Source organism: Pipistrellus hanaki, assembly GCF_964339955.1.
Source record: "Pipistrellus hanaki genome assembly, chromosome: 7".
Taxonomy (NCBI): Eukaryota; Metazoa; Chordata; class Mammalia; order Chiroptera; family Vespertilionidae; genus Pipistrellus; species Pipistrellus hanaki.
The window spans coordinates 56842799-56857572 of record NC_140509.1 but is presented as its reverse complement, the minus strand read 5'-3'; the positions used below and the strand labels follow the sequence as shown (position 1 = coordinate 56857572).

Genomic DNA, 14774 nt, shown 5'->3' with positions numbered 1-14774 from the left:
AGATACATTTAATACATATTCATTAAGCACCTGCTATGCAAGGCACTGAGGATATAGTGACAAATCACACAAATTTCATTTCTGTTCTTTTGATGTGAGTCTTCTGAGGAAGAATGACAATTAGCCAGTAATCTCAGGGGTCATGGTGAAGCTGTTATCTATTTAGATTCCCTAAAAATATGTTCTGTCAACTGAACAGAGGAAGTATGTCACCTTTTTAAAAATTATTATAAATTATGATAAAAAGAGTCCAAATATGTGAAATGCAATCCATCTTTAGATCCTGCAATTTCGATTCTAAGATGGATAGAATTCTATTTGTCAGCTCTTTTTAGTCCCTTACAAGCTATTCCAAAAATAATCTGTCTTGTAAAATGCACATATATATATTCATGTTTTGTCTTGACAATGGCCCTTAATGAAACCACTTAAAATTCTGTTGTTGTTAACACCAAATTAATGTTTGGACTAATTACAACTAAAAATACATTTTCATTTCAACGAAGAAAATTATTGCCCAAGAGTTGATTGAATTTAAATGAAATGTAAAGGTCAGATCAGGATGTTGGAGGAGCTAATGGATGTGGTTATGGTTTTGCCTGTGTCAGAGTCTTTGCCTGAGGAAGGCTGAAGAACAGGGCTCTCTAAGGAGGCAAAACCCAGGAAGGAGCTACACTGCTCTCCACCAACAAAGACAGCGAGAAGTGGAGCCACAGGGAAGGTGTGATTAGAAAACAGCGGGATGTGAATAATCTTAAACTTTTGGCCCAGTTCTAGCTCAATCCACAAAGCCACAGGAATGTCTGGTATCACCTTTAACAAGTTTCTAGCAAACACTGATTTTGCTTCTGTTTCAAGGTTTAAAACCACCCTAATTGGTAAATTAACATTTTTAGTGAACCATCAGAGATTTGGTGAAAACAACTTGATTATGTGAAAGAGCCCTTAGCCTAAGACTGTCTGAGAAAAATCCATCAGTTGTCATTTCTCACATCTACTGGGCCATTTGAATAGTTCCAGGTAAAAAGCTGGCAGCTCAGTTATCTCCTACTGTTATTTGAGTACTCCTGCCACACCCCCAGGAATGAGGGTGTGTGTTGGTTACGCTGCACCTACCCCAGTTTATTCCCCATAGATTCTAGCTCTGCCTGCCTGCCTGCCTTGCTCTGTCTCCAGAAGCCAACCTCTATGGACTGCAGCACTCAGGCTCCTGTGTTGAGCCATGTTGAGCCAGAACAGAGGAGAAGAGAGAGGTGGATAGTTCTTCCCTATTCCCTCTCTGCCTCAGCTCTGGCTCTTGGCAAAAGCTATAACCTCAAGGCTGCAGCTCCCTAGCGGCCTCTCCTCCCCAGCTCTAGCCTCTTCCTGGATCAGTGTAACAGATGCCTTTGCTTCTTGGGCCTCAGGAGCCTCTCCATTCCTTGATGCTTTAACCTGTCCACAGTTCTGCAAACCATCCATATGTTCTCCATCTTCATTCTCTTCATTGGGGCTCTCTGTGGTGAATTCTCTTCCTGCTGGCCCCTGACTAACTGATTGACTAGGTCAGTGGTCAGCAAATTGCAGCTCGCAAGCCACATGCAGCTCTTTGACCCCTTGAGTTTTTAGCAAAGGCCAGCGTAGGAGTAGCCTAATTAAGTTAATAACAATGTACCTACCTATATAGTTTAAGTTTAAAAAATTGGGCTCTCAAAAGAAATTTCAGTCGTGCTATTGATATTTGGCTCTGTTGACTAATGAGTTTGCTGACCACATGGACTAGGTCAGTGACAAATCCATGGCTTTTTTTTCATTTCCTTTCTGGTGAGGGAACCTTTTCCAAAAGCATCTGTTGCAACCAGCTGTTTCAGTTCACGAATTATTTCAAGTAAGGGAATAATGGTGAAATATTTAGCAAATTATGAGAACAAAAATCTTAAATTCCACAATTCAGCCTCATTGGGTTTGACTCATTGCAACAATCTTGCCCTGTTCCCCCTTCTCAGCTGCAGATGGGCTGGAGAAGGCAACCTTTAACCAGAGCTGGTGAGTCATTCTGCCATGCTCTACCCATCTAACCAGGGATGCTGGGAGCTCCCATTATTACCTGTCTCAATCCCTGAGGAGACAGGGCTTTCTGAGATTGGACCCCCAGCTCCCCTCTTAGAACAGAAATCTAGCCTGTAAACCTTCTTACTTAGATTCTAACATTTTTGTTTCTCAGACACTGGAAAACAAGAGTCGTGTACATTACTCTGAGAATCTTTTACCCCTGCTTTCAGTGAGTAAACCTGAACTAGAATAAATGCCCCAAGTCCTCTGGCTGAAAGTGGAACAGATGCATGCTCAGTGGAACAGATGCAGACATGTGGGGGTAAGGGGGTGGGTGGTCACTGCTTGCTGTAAGATGAAAAACAAAGGAAGAGCAAATTAAGAAAGGAATGTTCACTTGCTTATTTTTTTAACAGTGTGTAATGGTAATGATACATAAGTGAATAACAAGGAAGTTAGGGAAATTATGCACAAGCATCTGAATCTATTGTCAAGACCACATTAGTCATTTCCTAGAGATGGTTTATAGAGACCTCACCAGGTCTAGACATGGGAAACCAATATCCAGCCAACCTAAGTGGGATCTTTTGTTTTCCTTTTCTCTTTTCTCCCTTTATTTTTTTCTTTCCTTCTTTCACAAGCATTTTATCCCCTCCATGTAACTTAAGGAACAAAATATTGCCAATATAGTGGAAGCCCATATATCCTTCTTTTAATTTCATTCCCCTCCTTTTCCCTTAAATGGCCTGATTTCTTAGATCCCCATTTATTTATTTTTAAATATATATATATTTTATTGATTTTTTACAGAGAGGAAGAGAGAGGGATAGAAAGCTAGAAACATCGATGAGAAAGAAACATCAATCAGCTGCCTCTTGCACACCCCCTACTGGGGATGTGCCCACAATCAAGGTACATGCCCTTGACCGGAATTGAACCTGGGACCTTTCAGTCTGCAGGCCAAAGCTCTATCCACTGAGCCAAACCGGTTTCAGCCCCATTTATTTCTTTATAATTTTTCTTTTCATCTGTGTATCCCTGCACAATGTATTGAATAATATTATTTTACATGTTTTTGAATGCAATGTAAATATTGCATTGTTTCTATTTTGCAGCTGGCTTTTATCCTCAATATTATATTTAAAGTACATATCCATTATTGGAGATCTTCACTTGTGATATTTGCAAAATTGCTTTTTTTTGGTGATATTTGCCAAATTGCCCAAGTTTTTACATGGTTTGAATATTTTCAGTATCTACTTGCTATTTGCTAATCACTCTGGTAAATGATGAGGATAGAAAGATGAATCAAACACTATCCCTGATTCCAAGTTGTTCACAGTGATTTCGGAGACATAGGAGTGTGAATTAAAAATGGTAATAGCATGTTCCATGTGCTCTAATAAAGTATGGGCAAAGTGCCACGTGTATGCAGAGGATGTGCAAATGAGTCTGAGGCCAAGGAAAGGATTCATAAGTGTTGGAGGGGAGAAAAACACTGTAACTGTAAGTCTCTATGCAAAGTGAACATGGGCAAGATAATGGTATATTTGGATAGGGGCAGGGTGGAGCAGGGAGGAGAAGGTCGATGGTTTAATTAGAGCAGAGGCAATAGAGGTTGACCCTAAAAAGACAGGTTGGAGTTGCATTATTAAGAGGAAACTTGTATGTCATGCAAAGGAATTCTATGTACTCAAATAATTAATGAATGAAGAATCAATGGGAGGTTTGAAGCAGAAAAGTAATATGACAGATGTGTATTTTTTTTTATTAATTTTGGTAGTAAATATTAAACTGGAAGGAAGAAAGTCTGGTAATCAAGAGAGTAGAGTGGAAGCAATTATATTTATCAGAAGTGATACATCATCACCCTGAACTAAACCATGGTATTGGGATAAGGAAAATTGGGAAAATAGCTCAGAGGTAGAGTGCAAACTGACAACAGTCTAACCTAGGTGCAGACAATAAGGAACACATTGTATATAGAAAATTTAAAAACAATAATAAAACTTACTAAACCTCAGCCTGCTTTTTATTACCACCACATGCCAGCAATTCTAAACAATGTCAGTGACAAAATTCTCCTCCAAGAAAAACCTTTTGTTGTCTAAGTTCTGAGCAGTTGCTGTGGTTACCATTGAGTATTAGTAATAAAACAAATATGGAAGTTTCACATTAGCACATTCTGATTACATAACCTTTAATAAACATTGTATTCCAGACAGAAATTAGCTTAGTGAACTTCCCATCCTACAGTCCACCCCAACACAGGTAGAGGTATGAATTTAGAGAGTTAATTTATAACAGAATTGTGTAAGTTTATTTCTAACTAAATATCCTACCATTTGAAAACCGCAGATTTGAAATAAACAATGATAGCACCATGATTATGCAAAGAAGGACACAGAATTGAGTGCTTAAATTTTGTCATTCTGTGTGCAAACTATTCTCTGATCCTTGCAGGGTTCACTCTATTGGAAGCTTTTCCCAAAACTACATTAGTACAAAATACATTAATGTAATTTAAAAGTATTAACTGATTACTTTTTCCTTTTAGATTCTATATAATCTTTATCACTAGCTCAGATATAACATACGGAGAAAAGAGTGGGGAGAGAATACAATAAGGTCAGTGTGGGAAGCATGCGATTCCAGTTGCCTACAGACCTGGAGATGGGCTGTCTAGCAGGCACTGGAAACAGAAGTGTGGCATAAAAGACCAGAGATTCGTAGAGAAATTTAGGAGCCCCCAGAGTACAGATGGAGGATAAAACTGTGGGAGAGATTGACGTTACAAAGTGTGTACAAAAAATGCGTAGAGAGAGAAAAAAAGAACAAGGAGGTTATCTTGGAGAACATCAAAAGGGACAGCAAAGGAAAAGGAACAAGCCTCCCTTCCCTCCCCCATTAAATGGTCGGGATCGAATTGGAATGTCTATAAAAAGCACTGAACTGCAGTGCCTGGTGTCTGTCAATAAATATTTGCTGTGATTATTCATAGAAACCCAGACGAAGATGACAGAGGTGTCTGTCATCTCCCAACATTGATTCCTGCTCTAAGTGGTTAAGGGAGTCACATCATAATCCATTAAACATCTGTGCCTCTGAACTCATTTCTCTCTACCCATTAGGACCGCTAGCCCTTGTGGTCTGCATCTCTTCCTTTCTTGGAAATGTGTCCAGGGCATTTGCACTAGTCAATTAAATAAAACTGAGTCAGTTTTCAGATATAAAAAAGTCTGGCAGAGGCTATGTTGTGTAACCACTGTTTGGAAGGCGAGGGGTGAAAAGAACAAGCCGGTGGCATGAGGCAGTGTGAGGAGGACCCAGAGCAGAAAGCCAGACGTTAGCAGATTTTATTTCGGGGGGGGAAAATGGCACCACCAAAGCCCCATTATGTTATATAAGTGGCAATTGCTACTATAAACACACAACTTAAGTGTTTTAAGTAACTCTTCAAGGAGAACATTTTAAATATTTTCATCAGAATTCCTGAACATAATCATCCCAAATCCAACATTTTACAACAAAAGTCTTTAGGGTTTGGGGGGGCTCTAAAGTTCTAAACTTTCTTGTTCGACCCTTTTAGTTATACAACTAAAGAGAGCTATTTATTGGCAAGCCTGCAAAGTACTTCAGCACAGGCTGCCTTTGTTGGTAGCTATGGTCCAAAGAAGCATGTGATCAAATGCAGGGTTTGAGAACAGTGTTTGGGATCTTTGAGAGGAGCACTGGTTTTCATGCCTGAGAGGTTATGCACAAGGCCCATGAAAAGGGCTGAGGAGCGTTCACATAAATGCAACATAAATGCCACCATAAATACCTCTCTGCTTTTCAAAGTTCAGGGGCCTGGCTTAACAGCTCTGCATGCCTCAGAATTCCTCAGGACCTGAATCACTGCCTCTATTTCATTTGGTGATTAAATGGAGAGCTGGAGTGTTCTGCAAGCTGGCCAAACGCGTGGCAGACACGAATCCCAAGCAATATGCACAAAGGAAGCTCGGAGAACCAGCTAGGAGAAACTGTTTAGCTGATGCCCTAGTTTACTATACCAATCTTAAGAAGAAAAACCTTTGAACTGGATAAACCTCTGAGGAATGCTGAAACCACTTTCCTAATCAAGCTATGGTGAAATCACTGTCAAAGCCTAAAATTTAACTTCGCCTATTAAAATGTGGGGAATTTCAATTGCGCAAACAAGAGCTCAAAGACACCCAAGGGAGGATACATGGGTAATTCTCTCCATATTCAAGTAAATTCAATCAAGAAGCCAACTTTTTGCTAACCGGAGCATGTTGCATAATACATTTAACTTATGTTGGCACTTTGAGAACAGCTTTGTGTATGAACAATCACGGCTTGTTAAGCCCTACATGAAAACATTTAGAACCTAAGTTATCAATAGCTTAATTCAGAACTGTTTTCCCTCCCAGACATTTTATCTTTTATTTTTATAGGCACAGAAAAAAATGGCCTGTGAGATGCCTACCCATGTAGTAAATGCATATGTTCTTAGAAGTAACTCCTCTCCAGCAAAGGATAAATTTCTATTTGTAATAAATTAAATTGGACTATTGGACCTTACTGGAAGATTCCATAATACTATCTGATTCTTAAATCTGCCCAACGTTTAAGCATATAAACATCAGCAATGTGCAGGACCCATGGACTCGGAATCAAGGCATAAAGTTTTAGCTCCCAACTGCACATAAAATTTAACAATAAGGTGGCTACATTTTATTTTTATTTTTAAAATATATTTTATTGATTTTTTACAGAAAGGAAGGGGGCGGGATAGAGAGCTAAAAATCTATGAGAGAAACATCGACCAGCTGCCTCCTGCACACCCCCCAATGGGGATGTGCCTGCAACCAAGGTACATGCCCTTGACTGGTATCAAACCTGGGACCTTTGAGTCCCAGGCCAACCCTCTATCCACTGAGCCAGACCGGTTTCAGCAAGGTGACTACATTTTAAGCTGACAACTAGAACTAAAATCATTGTTTCCTGGAAACAAAAGAAATGGATTCATCATATGCAGGCAAAAAACCTAAGCTCAAAAATGAAAGATAATTGAATGTGTGCTGTTACATTTGAAAAATGCTAATTTGAAGGTAGTAATAACTTTCACACAATTGCATGAATTTGGGGAGGCTTTGTTTTGTTTTTTAATGCTTTCCCATTGAGCCTCAGTAAATTAAGCAAAATATTATGAATAAAAATTCTAGAAGTCTAATTCTGAAAGTGAGATGAGTCAACATTTGTAAAATGTTTGTAGATCCTTGGTTGAAGACACAATGCAAATATCTGTTTCAATTATAGGTCAGATCCTATTAGAATAGGCACTAGGATTATAAATATGCTCTTTATAATGGAATTTTATTTTAATCAATCCATTGTTGTTTGTTGAAGCTGAAGATTAGGGTGTGATTCTCTGGGACATAAGTACCTACTCAAAATGTGTCTCGCACCCTCAGATCACCACTTGAGACCTAAATCCCATCAGTTTTTACCATTGTCAGCTATTAGCTAGTCTGTTTTAATGAATGATTGGGGCCTTAGCGTTCTAGGGAATTTACTAGAGCATTTTATTTAGTCAATCAGGCTTTTTAATAGACATTCTGAAGCTCTCAGAAATTTAGTGTCTATGCAAAAGAAGTGGCCTGTGGCCAGTTAATTAGCTCCTCTGTGACAATATTTGGAAAACACAAAGAGATTTTTGTGAAAGTTTTCCATCTAAATTGGTATTATTTAGTTTGGCACTCACTTTATTTAGTTACTACAACTTACTTTATCAGTTTGCTGCACCTAAGGGATACATACTGAACTAAACCTCAAAAGAGAACAATTTAAGAATTTTAATAAAAATACAAAAGTGTTTAATACAATGACAGTATTCCTAATTTAAGTTTAGTGTTCCCAAGGGGACTTCTTCAAATTAGGACAAAAATGATCAATCAGCTATATAAATGTTATTCTATTTGGTAAAAATAAACAATCTTACATCATCATAATCACATCTTATGAAATAACTAATACGATGATTGCATGTTGGACCTCTGGAAATAATGCCCTCTCCAATGATATCAACATATATTATCATTCCCAGTTACTTTAAATATAAGTGGCACATAGACATATCACACTAATTTACTCCTAAAATTCCATCTAGTTCTAATTTCTATTAATGTAAACCTAGTCAAGTACACAGCCATTGATTTTTACTCCATGCCAGACATTACACTAATCATAACCAAGTAAGTAAATGGCAATTTCCACTCTTATTCTTTAAAAGCAGAAGTAAATGGTATGGATTAATCCAATCTTAGTGTCAGAGCAGAAGAAAAGATATAATAACAAAGTAGCCCAATAATGGAGAACTGTAAAAAGTCTATGAAATGATTTAGTGGAAAGCAATTCATTGGTCAAATGACATTTGGCTGAAATGCTTTTTTTAAAAGTAAACGTCCCTATTCAATGGTTTTTGTATATTAATAACTTTATATGTTTCAAGTATGTATCTATTTTGTAATATTTTTTCTGGGGCTTACATTTTTTTCCATTTCAGCCTGCTTTGGACTGTGGCATCTAAAAACTGATTATAAGACTTTTTCTCTTGCTCAGATACATAAATATTTATAAGCATTGTCTTTGTTTAGTAAATTCTGGAGACTATTCCAAAATAAAGCAGATAGACACTAAAACTATTCATTGTTTGCAGGCCTCTAAAAAAATACAGGTCTTGAAATTACTTAGCAAATAGACTGTTAACCAGGAGCAAAACTAAAACAAAAACAAAAAAGTGTTTTTATTTTATTCTTGAAAAGATCTACCTTTTAAATAATATGACAAAGGCCAATTTTATCAGTTCCTATAGAATTTCAATAAGAGATTCAATAAAAATTAACAACTTTCTGGGGGTGGGGGGGAATGATAACTTTTCTATAGAAAATGAACAGCTCTTCCTTGAGAATACTCAAACTTTCTTGAACCTTGGTAGGTGATCAGAGCAAAGCTGATGGCCAGGTACAGAAAGTCACCAGTCCTGAATGCCTAGTGAAGGACAGTTAAAGGGGGGAACCTTGCCCCCAGGGGTGACCTTACTTCTCTGGCATATTGGTCATGTGGTTTGGATCCCCTGACTTTTCCTTCCTAGATATAACATCTAGGCCTCAGTTGTATTTCAGCTCCAGACCCAGAAAAGCAATAAAACCAGCCACCCCAAGGCTGATGTTAGGATCAGCTGTATTGAATATAATGACCCCTGCCCTGGAATTGACCAATCAATCAGTGGACACCTAGACCCTGAAAGGACAAACCTGGAAAGCTGCTGAATATTATAATGAGATCTCCCCTTGGGGCCTCCCCTAAAACTTCCACCCTTAAAACCCTTAAGGGGAAGGACACTTTCCAGAAACAAGCTTGCAACTTTTCCCTTCCTCTCCCCTTCTCCCCGCTCCTCCCCGCACCAGACCTTACCTTTACCTTCCTCACTCCTAAGCTCCTAGGGCCCTTCCTTTGCCTCTATAACTTGTTTCTGGAGTCCATTTCTTCTACAAATTACTTCCACCTCTGCAATTTTCCAAATAAATGGAAATGTCCTCTTATAGTTTTGAGTCTTGGCTCTGAATTCTTTCCTAGCCAGAACTCAAGTACTGAGGTTGCTGAACCCAGGTCCAGTCTGACCTGGTCTAGTACCTGGTACCTTTCCTGCCACTGCTAACAGAACCACTTAATAATTTAAGTTCTCTAAATACTCTAAAGTTCTACAGCACAAGGTTAGAGGAGTTCAGAACAGGCCTTCCCAAAAGGTGATACTTTGACATGTAAATTCTTTTGAACTGAAGACAATCAAGATACTGCAATCTCATAACAAAATTTTACTCTTCTCTTAAAGAATTTAAATTAAGAACTTTGCCCCTAAAAAGAATTATCACCAGAAAGAACCTTCTATGGCCTATCTATAGGGCAGGGCAAATGTCCAATTATTGAACATCCTGAACATGACCACCCTTCCCTTTTAAGCCCCAAGGCTCTCACTGTATCCCTTAGCTGAGCATATCATTATCACTCCATTTTCCCTTTCTGTCTCTGAGTCTCTCATGTGAGGTCTCTGACTCTCTTGTATATGTGGGGCTCCCATACGTAAGAGTGCAATTAAGTTTTGGTTATTTTCTCTTGTTAATCTGTCTCATACCTGTTTAATTATCAGACCAACCAAAAGAAGCTAGATGTGGAGAGAAAATTTTCTTTCTCTCTCACAAGGTCCAAGGCATCCAAGTATGTGGGCTCTAGTAATGGCATCAGAAGCTCCCTATGACCAGGATTTCCCATTAGCCTATGTAGTGCCTTTATGTGAATTTAAAAACGGTGCCTCCCCTCTGAATAGATGAATTAGAAAATATAATCCTTTCAGGTGTACAAAACCCAGCAGGAAAGGAGTTGGCCAGGTTTCCACCCCTCAATCTCACCCTCTCGGCAGGAGGCCAAATGACTGCTTCACACAAACTTATCCCTGCCTCCCCTTTTCTTCCCATCTCCTTCAGTAGAAGAGACTGGAGCCAAGTCATCCTTCACACAAGGCCTGGGCCTGGGGAGTGAATAATGGATAACCACAGATTCTCAGAGTGAAGTTTCCTCCTAAAATTGGCATAATTTAAGACTTCTTCTTGCACACATCCAGTCCACACATGGCTATCTGGACTGTGCCGAGAAAGATTGGAGACCAAATCCAGCACAAACAGCAAGCAGTGGGTGGATTAGCAGTAAAAACCATTGGTTTCCAACAACACATCTGTCTCAGATTTCCTATCCTGATACAAATCATTCAAATCACAAGCATTCGTTGAGTAATTAGCATGTACAAGGCACTGTGAGTGATACTTGGAAGCAGTCCTTCCAAATCTGGTCACACATTGGAATCATTGAGGGACATTTGTTTTATTCAGAATGTCATCAAGTTAGTTTCCATGTTGGGAAACGTCCATCACTCACACTAAAAATGCTGGTGTATTGGAATCACTGCTTCAACACACCTGTGTCTGCATGCAGTTGTAGCTGTTGTATTCCTGACAATTCACTGGGCTCTGCCTTCTGTAGTCATGCTCTAGCACTTACGTATTGAGATATGACGCAGAACCAAACAATTTTCCCTTGATTTACATGGTAGTTGTGTACTTGAAAAATTCATTGCATATTAAAAGCTTGCAAAAACATTTTACGTTTAACATGAAAAATGAAGTTGGCTTGTGCGTTCAGAGAAATAGACTTTTAACCTAAAGGAGTATTGTGTTGGACTCTTTATTGTGTGAGACTCTCATTCACTGTACCATGCCCATCAAGCCCTCCCTATGGCAAGCCAGAAGTGCCCCATATTCTTCCAGAATGCCCCTGGGGGACAATAAAAACAAACAAACAAACAAACAAAAACCCAGAACAGATCTGTTGTAATTTTCTGTGAACTAAAGCTCTTCTAAAATACAAAATTTACCACTTTTTGGGGTTTCTTTTGTTTGTTTTTTCTATGTTGTGACAACTTTATTTTTAGAAAATGAGTCTTGATTTAGTCAGAGCCTTGGGGATATAAGGGATTAGCCACTGTCATATTCAAAATGATGCATGTATCCAGGGCAAGCTTTAATTGTCTTTGTCTTCTTTAGAAGAAAGTGCTATAGGAATGCCTGGAAGACTACAAGTAATATCAATTTAAAACAACTTTACTGAGTTGATGGTCCTTACCGTAGTTGATGGCACAAGTAGATCTCATGTTTCCAGGCATCACTCCCAGACTCCTTGCCACCATCAGGGTGCTTTTTTGCTGCAAATACACTTCCAGTCTCTGCCCTACTCATTGGAACTCATAGAACAGAGAGCAGAACGGTGCTTACAAAGGCTGGGGTCAGGGATGAAAGAAATGGAGAGAGGCTGGTCAAAGTGTACAAGTGATTATAGTTAATTATCCTTGAAAGTTGCTAAGAGAGTAAATCTTAAATGTTCTCAAAAGAAAAAGAAATGGTGATGACGAGACATGACAGAGATGGTAGCTAATGCTGTGATGGTGATCACTTTGCAGTATTGCATGTATCAAATCAACACATTGTACACCTTAAATTTATAGAATGTTACATGTCAATCATGTCACAATAAAGCTGGGGGAGAAGAATTAATTAAAGTAATATTTTAATGCAAAATGTATCTTATTAAAAAATACAGATTCTTTGGCTTTACCATCAGAACTACTGACTCAGAAGCTCCCCAGATGTCTGTAACATGGTCAGGGAGCTCAAAAGCCACTCTTTTGAGCTACTAAGATGATTAATACTAATCTCCTCATTACTTTTACCCATTTATCTTTTATAATTAAAATGTTCTTCATGTCAAACTGCAAGTAGAAACAGTTCACATCATCAAATCAACTTTATGTCTCACAACCAAGATATATTTTTTAAATAAAATGAAGAAGTGTAAGACATATCTACATATAGAAAACCCAGAAAAAATATATATGTGTAAGTATATAGCATGTCCCCAAAAATGTACTCACATACATTTTTTATAGCTTAATTAATGTTTCTTTTTTTTTTTTCAGATTTAACCCATTGGAATTAATAATTATTCAGAGTGTGTGTATTTTGAGGGGGACACCCTGTATATACTACATAACAATGAAAAGCAGTGTTTTTATATTTTGAAACAAAAGTGAAAAACATGAAATTAGATGGTCTAAATCAAATGCTTCTAGTGCAATTTTAGCACCTTTTCCTCTCTTTCATTCTCTAGTGGTAACTGAGATAAAAGCTTACTATCATCCACAAACTCTCAACTATAGATTATAAATTTGTTCTCTCTCAGCCTCACTGTCTCTCACTTAGTAAAATGATATTTCTTTGCCTTTGGCTAATGTCATTATCCTCTATTAAAATTTCTCCAAATGGAATATATTATATTTTAATTTTAGGATCCAAACTGGTGGTGTTTTAATACTGTGAATGGTGTCTAGTGATTTTTTTTCCTTCTTTACAGAGAAAAAAAAGTGAGAGGAAATGGGTTTGCATAGCAGTCAGAGGAATTTCCGCCAAATATAATGAAAATTTCCTGGTAGCCTAGACAGCACAAACTCCAATGGGTCAGTTGGGGGCTAGAGGTGGGGGTGAGGTGGTGATGTGAAATCTACTTTGTAAGTTTGTGATAACCTAGATTCTTATCTGTCTGAAATTCTTGAGATGTAAATTTGTCTGGTGGGCAGGGAGTAGACTTCCTGGTCTATAAGGCCATTTCTACCATACATCATTGAGACAGAAACACAAAATACATATCTATGAACCAATTGCATGAACCAAGAACAATCTCACCAAGTTTCTCAGCTGGAACACTGGTGAAAATTCATCTTTGTGCGTTGGAAGGTGGTTTACAGGAACATCGCCACAAACCACCTCTGGGTCTAATTATCTTATCACTAAAATGAAGGAAAAGAATGTGTTCCTCACAGGGTCCTGAGGATAAATGATATTTTGCAACACTGCCCACGTAGGATCTGAAAAGATAAAAATTTTCAAAAGCCCAAGCTATAAAAGACACAGCTCTAAGTTGTTATACCATACCATAGCATCTCTGAATTCGCACATTTTTATAGGGAACATGATGCATTTCCCATCCGAATAGCCATGGCTTTGTTTCCTGTTTTGTTTTGTTTTGGAAGAAACATTTCTTCTCATTTACTGTTACCTAAAGTTTTCTTATTCTTCCTTACAATGATGGGACACTATTAAAGTTATTCCTAATTTCCAGCAAAGTGAAAGAAGAGAGGAAAAGTGTGTAACAGAAAATTGAATATACATCTCCTATCCCTGAAGAGTAGTATAAATCTTTTGCATGTTTTGTAAAGAAATAGTTAGTTTCATAATCATATCCTCTTATTGTTCTCAGAAAATATTGACCAAAGTTGATCGTTTCAATAATGGAAATACTTTGGTCTTATCTGTTTCAGACATGTGGCGCTGGGTTCTTTCTTGCCCAGTCGGGAGAATGCTTGCCCTGTGACTGTAACGGGAATTCCAACGAATGCCTGGACGGCTCTGGACTCTGTGTGGTAGGTCGGGGGCACGTCTCACAGATTTCACCGGCCCTTTGCATCTTGGGTGGGAATAAAATATTTTTCCTGGACATCGGAGCTCCCTAGGAACAAACTGCTAACAAGCTCTTTTTCTTTCCCTTCACCTTTTCCTATAAAACAGCCCATAGAAAGTGCTTATGATTGTACGTGGCCACCGAGGCGTGTGTCTGAATGTGCACGTGCCCCTCGGGGTCAGTGCCACACCACCCTCTGCAGCTGGTTTCCTGCTGCCGGCCAGCAAGAGACTGAAAAGAACACACATAGGAGGAAACCACCCCTCCAAATTCCTCTGTAATCATATAGTTTGCCATATGTTTGGCTTCACTCCACATAAACTGGGGGAGTAAAACAGTTGTTACATAGACTATTTTACAACTTATAAGTTAGTCGAGTCTACAGATCAAAAATTTTTTTTAAAAAATTAGGTTCAAACCAAATTGCTAATAAAAATGAAAGCTTTGGCCTTGTGGTCTTTGTAATCTGTGATCAAACCCCCAGACAAATTTTTTTTTTTCTTAACTGAAATGAATTCTCCAATAGACTGTTCTTCAGTGAAATATGATTGAGACTTATGAAGAAGGCTTAGAAGACTTCTAGCAAAAAAAAAAACAAAAACCTACTTGCTACATAT

General features: G+C 38.3%; 1 protein-coding gene across 2 annotated transcripts in view; it reads left to right on the top strand.

Moving 5' to 3' along the window:
• Positions 1-14774, top strand: part of LAMA4 (laminin subunit alpha 4) — a 123378-nt gene that overhangs the window by 21815 nt on the left and 86789 nt on the right. For both annotated transcript variants that reach the window (XM_084889870.1, XM_084889869.1), the window contains exon 3: positions 14018-14119. In XM_084889870.1, coding sequence (XP_084745996.1) covers positions 14018-14119 — 102 coding nt within the window. The remainder of the gene's footprint in view (positions 1-14017; positions 14120-14774) is intronic.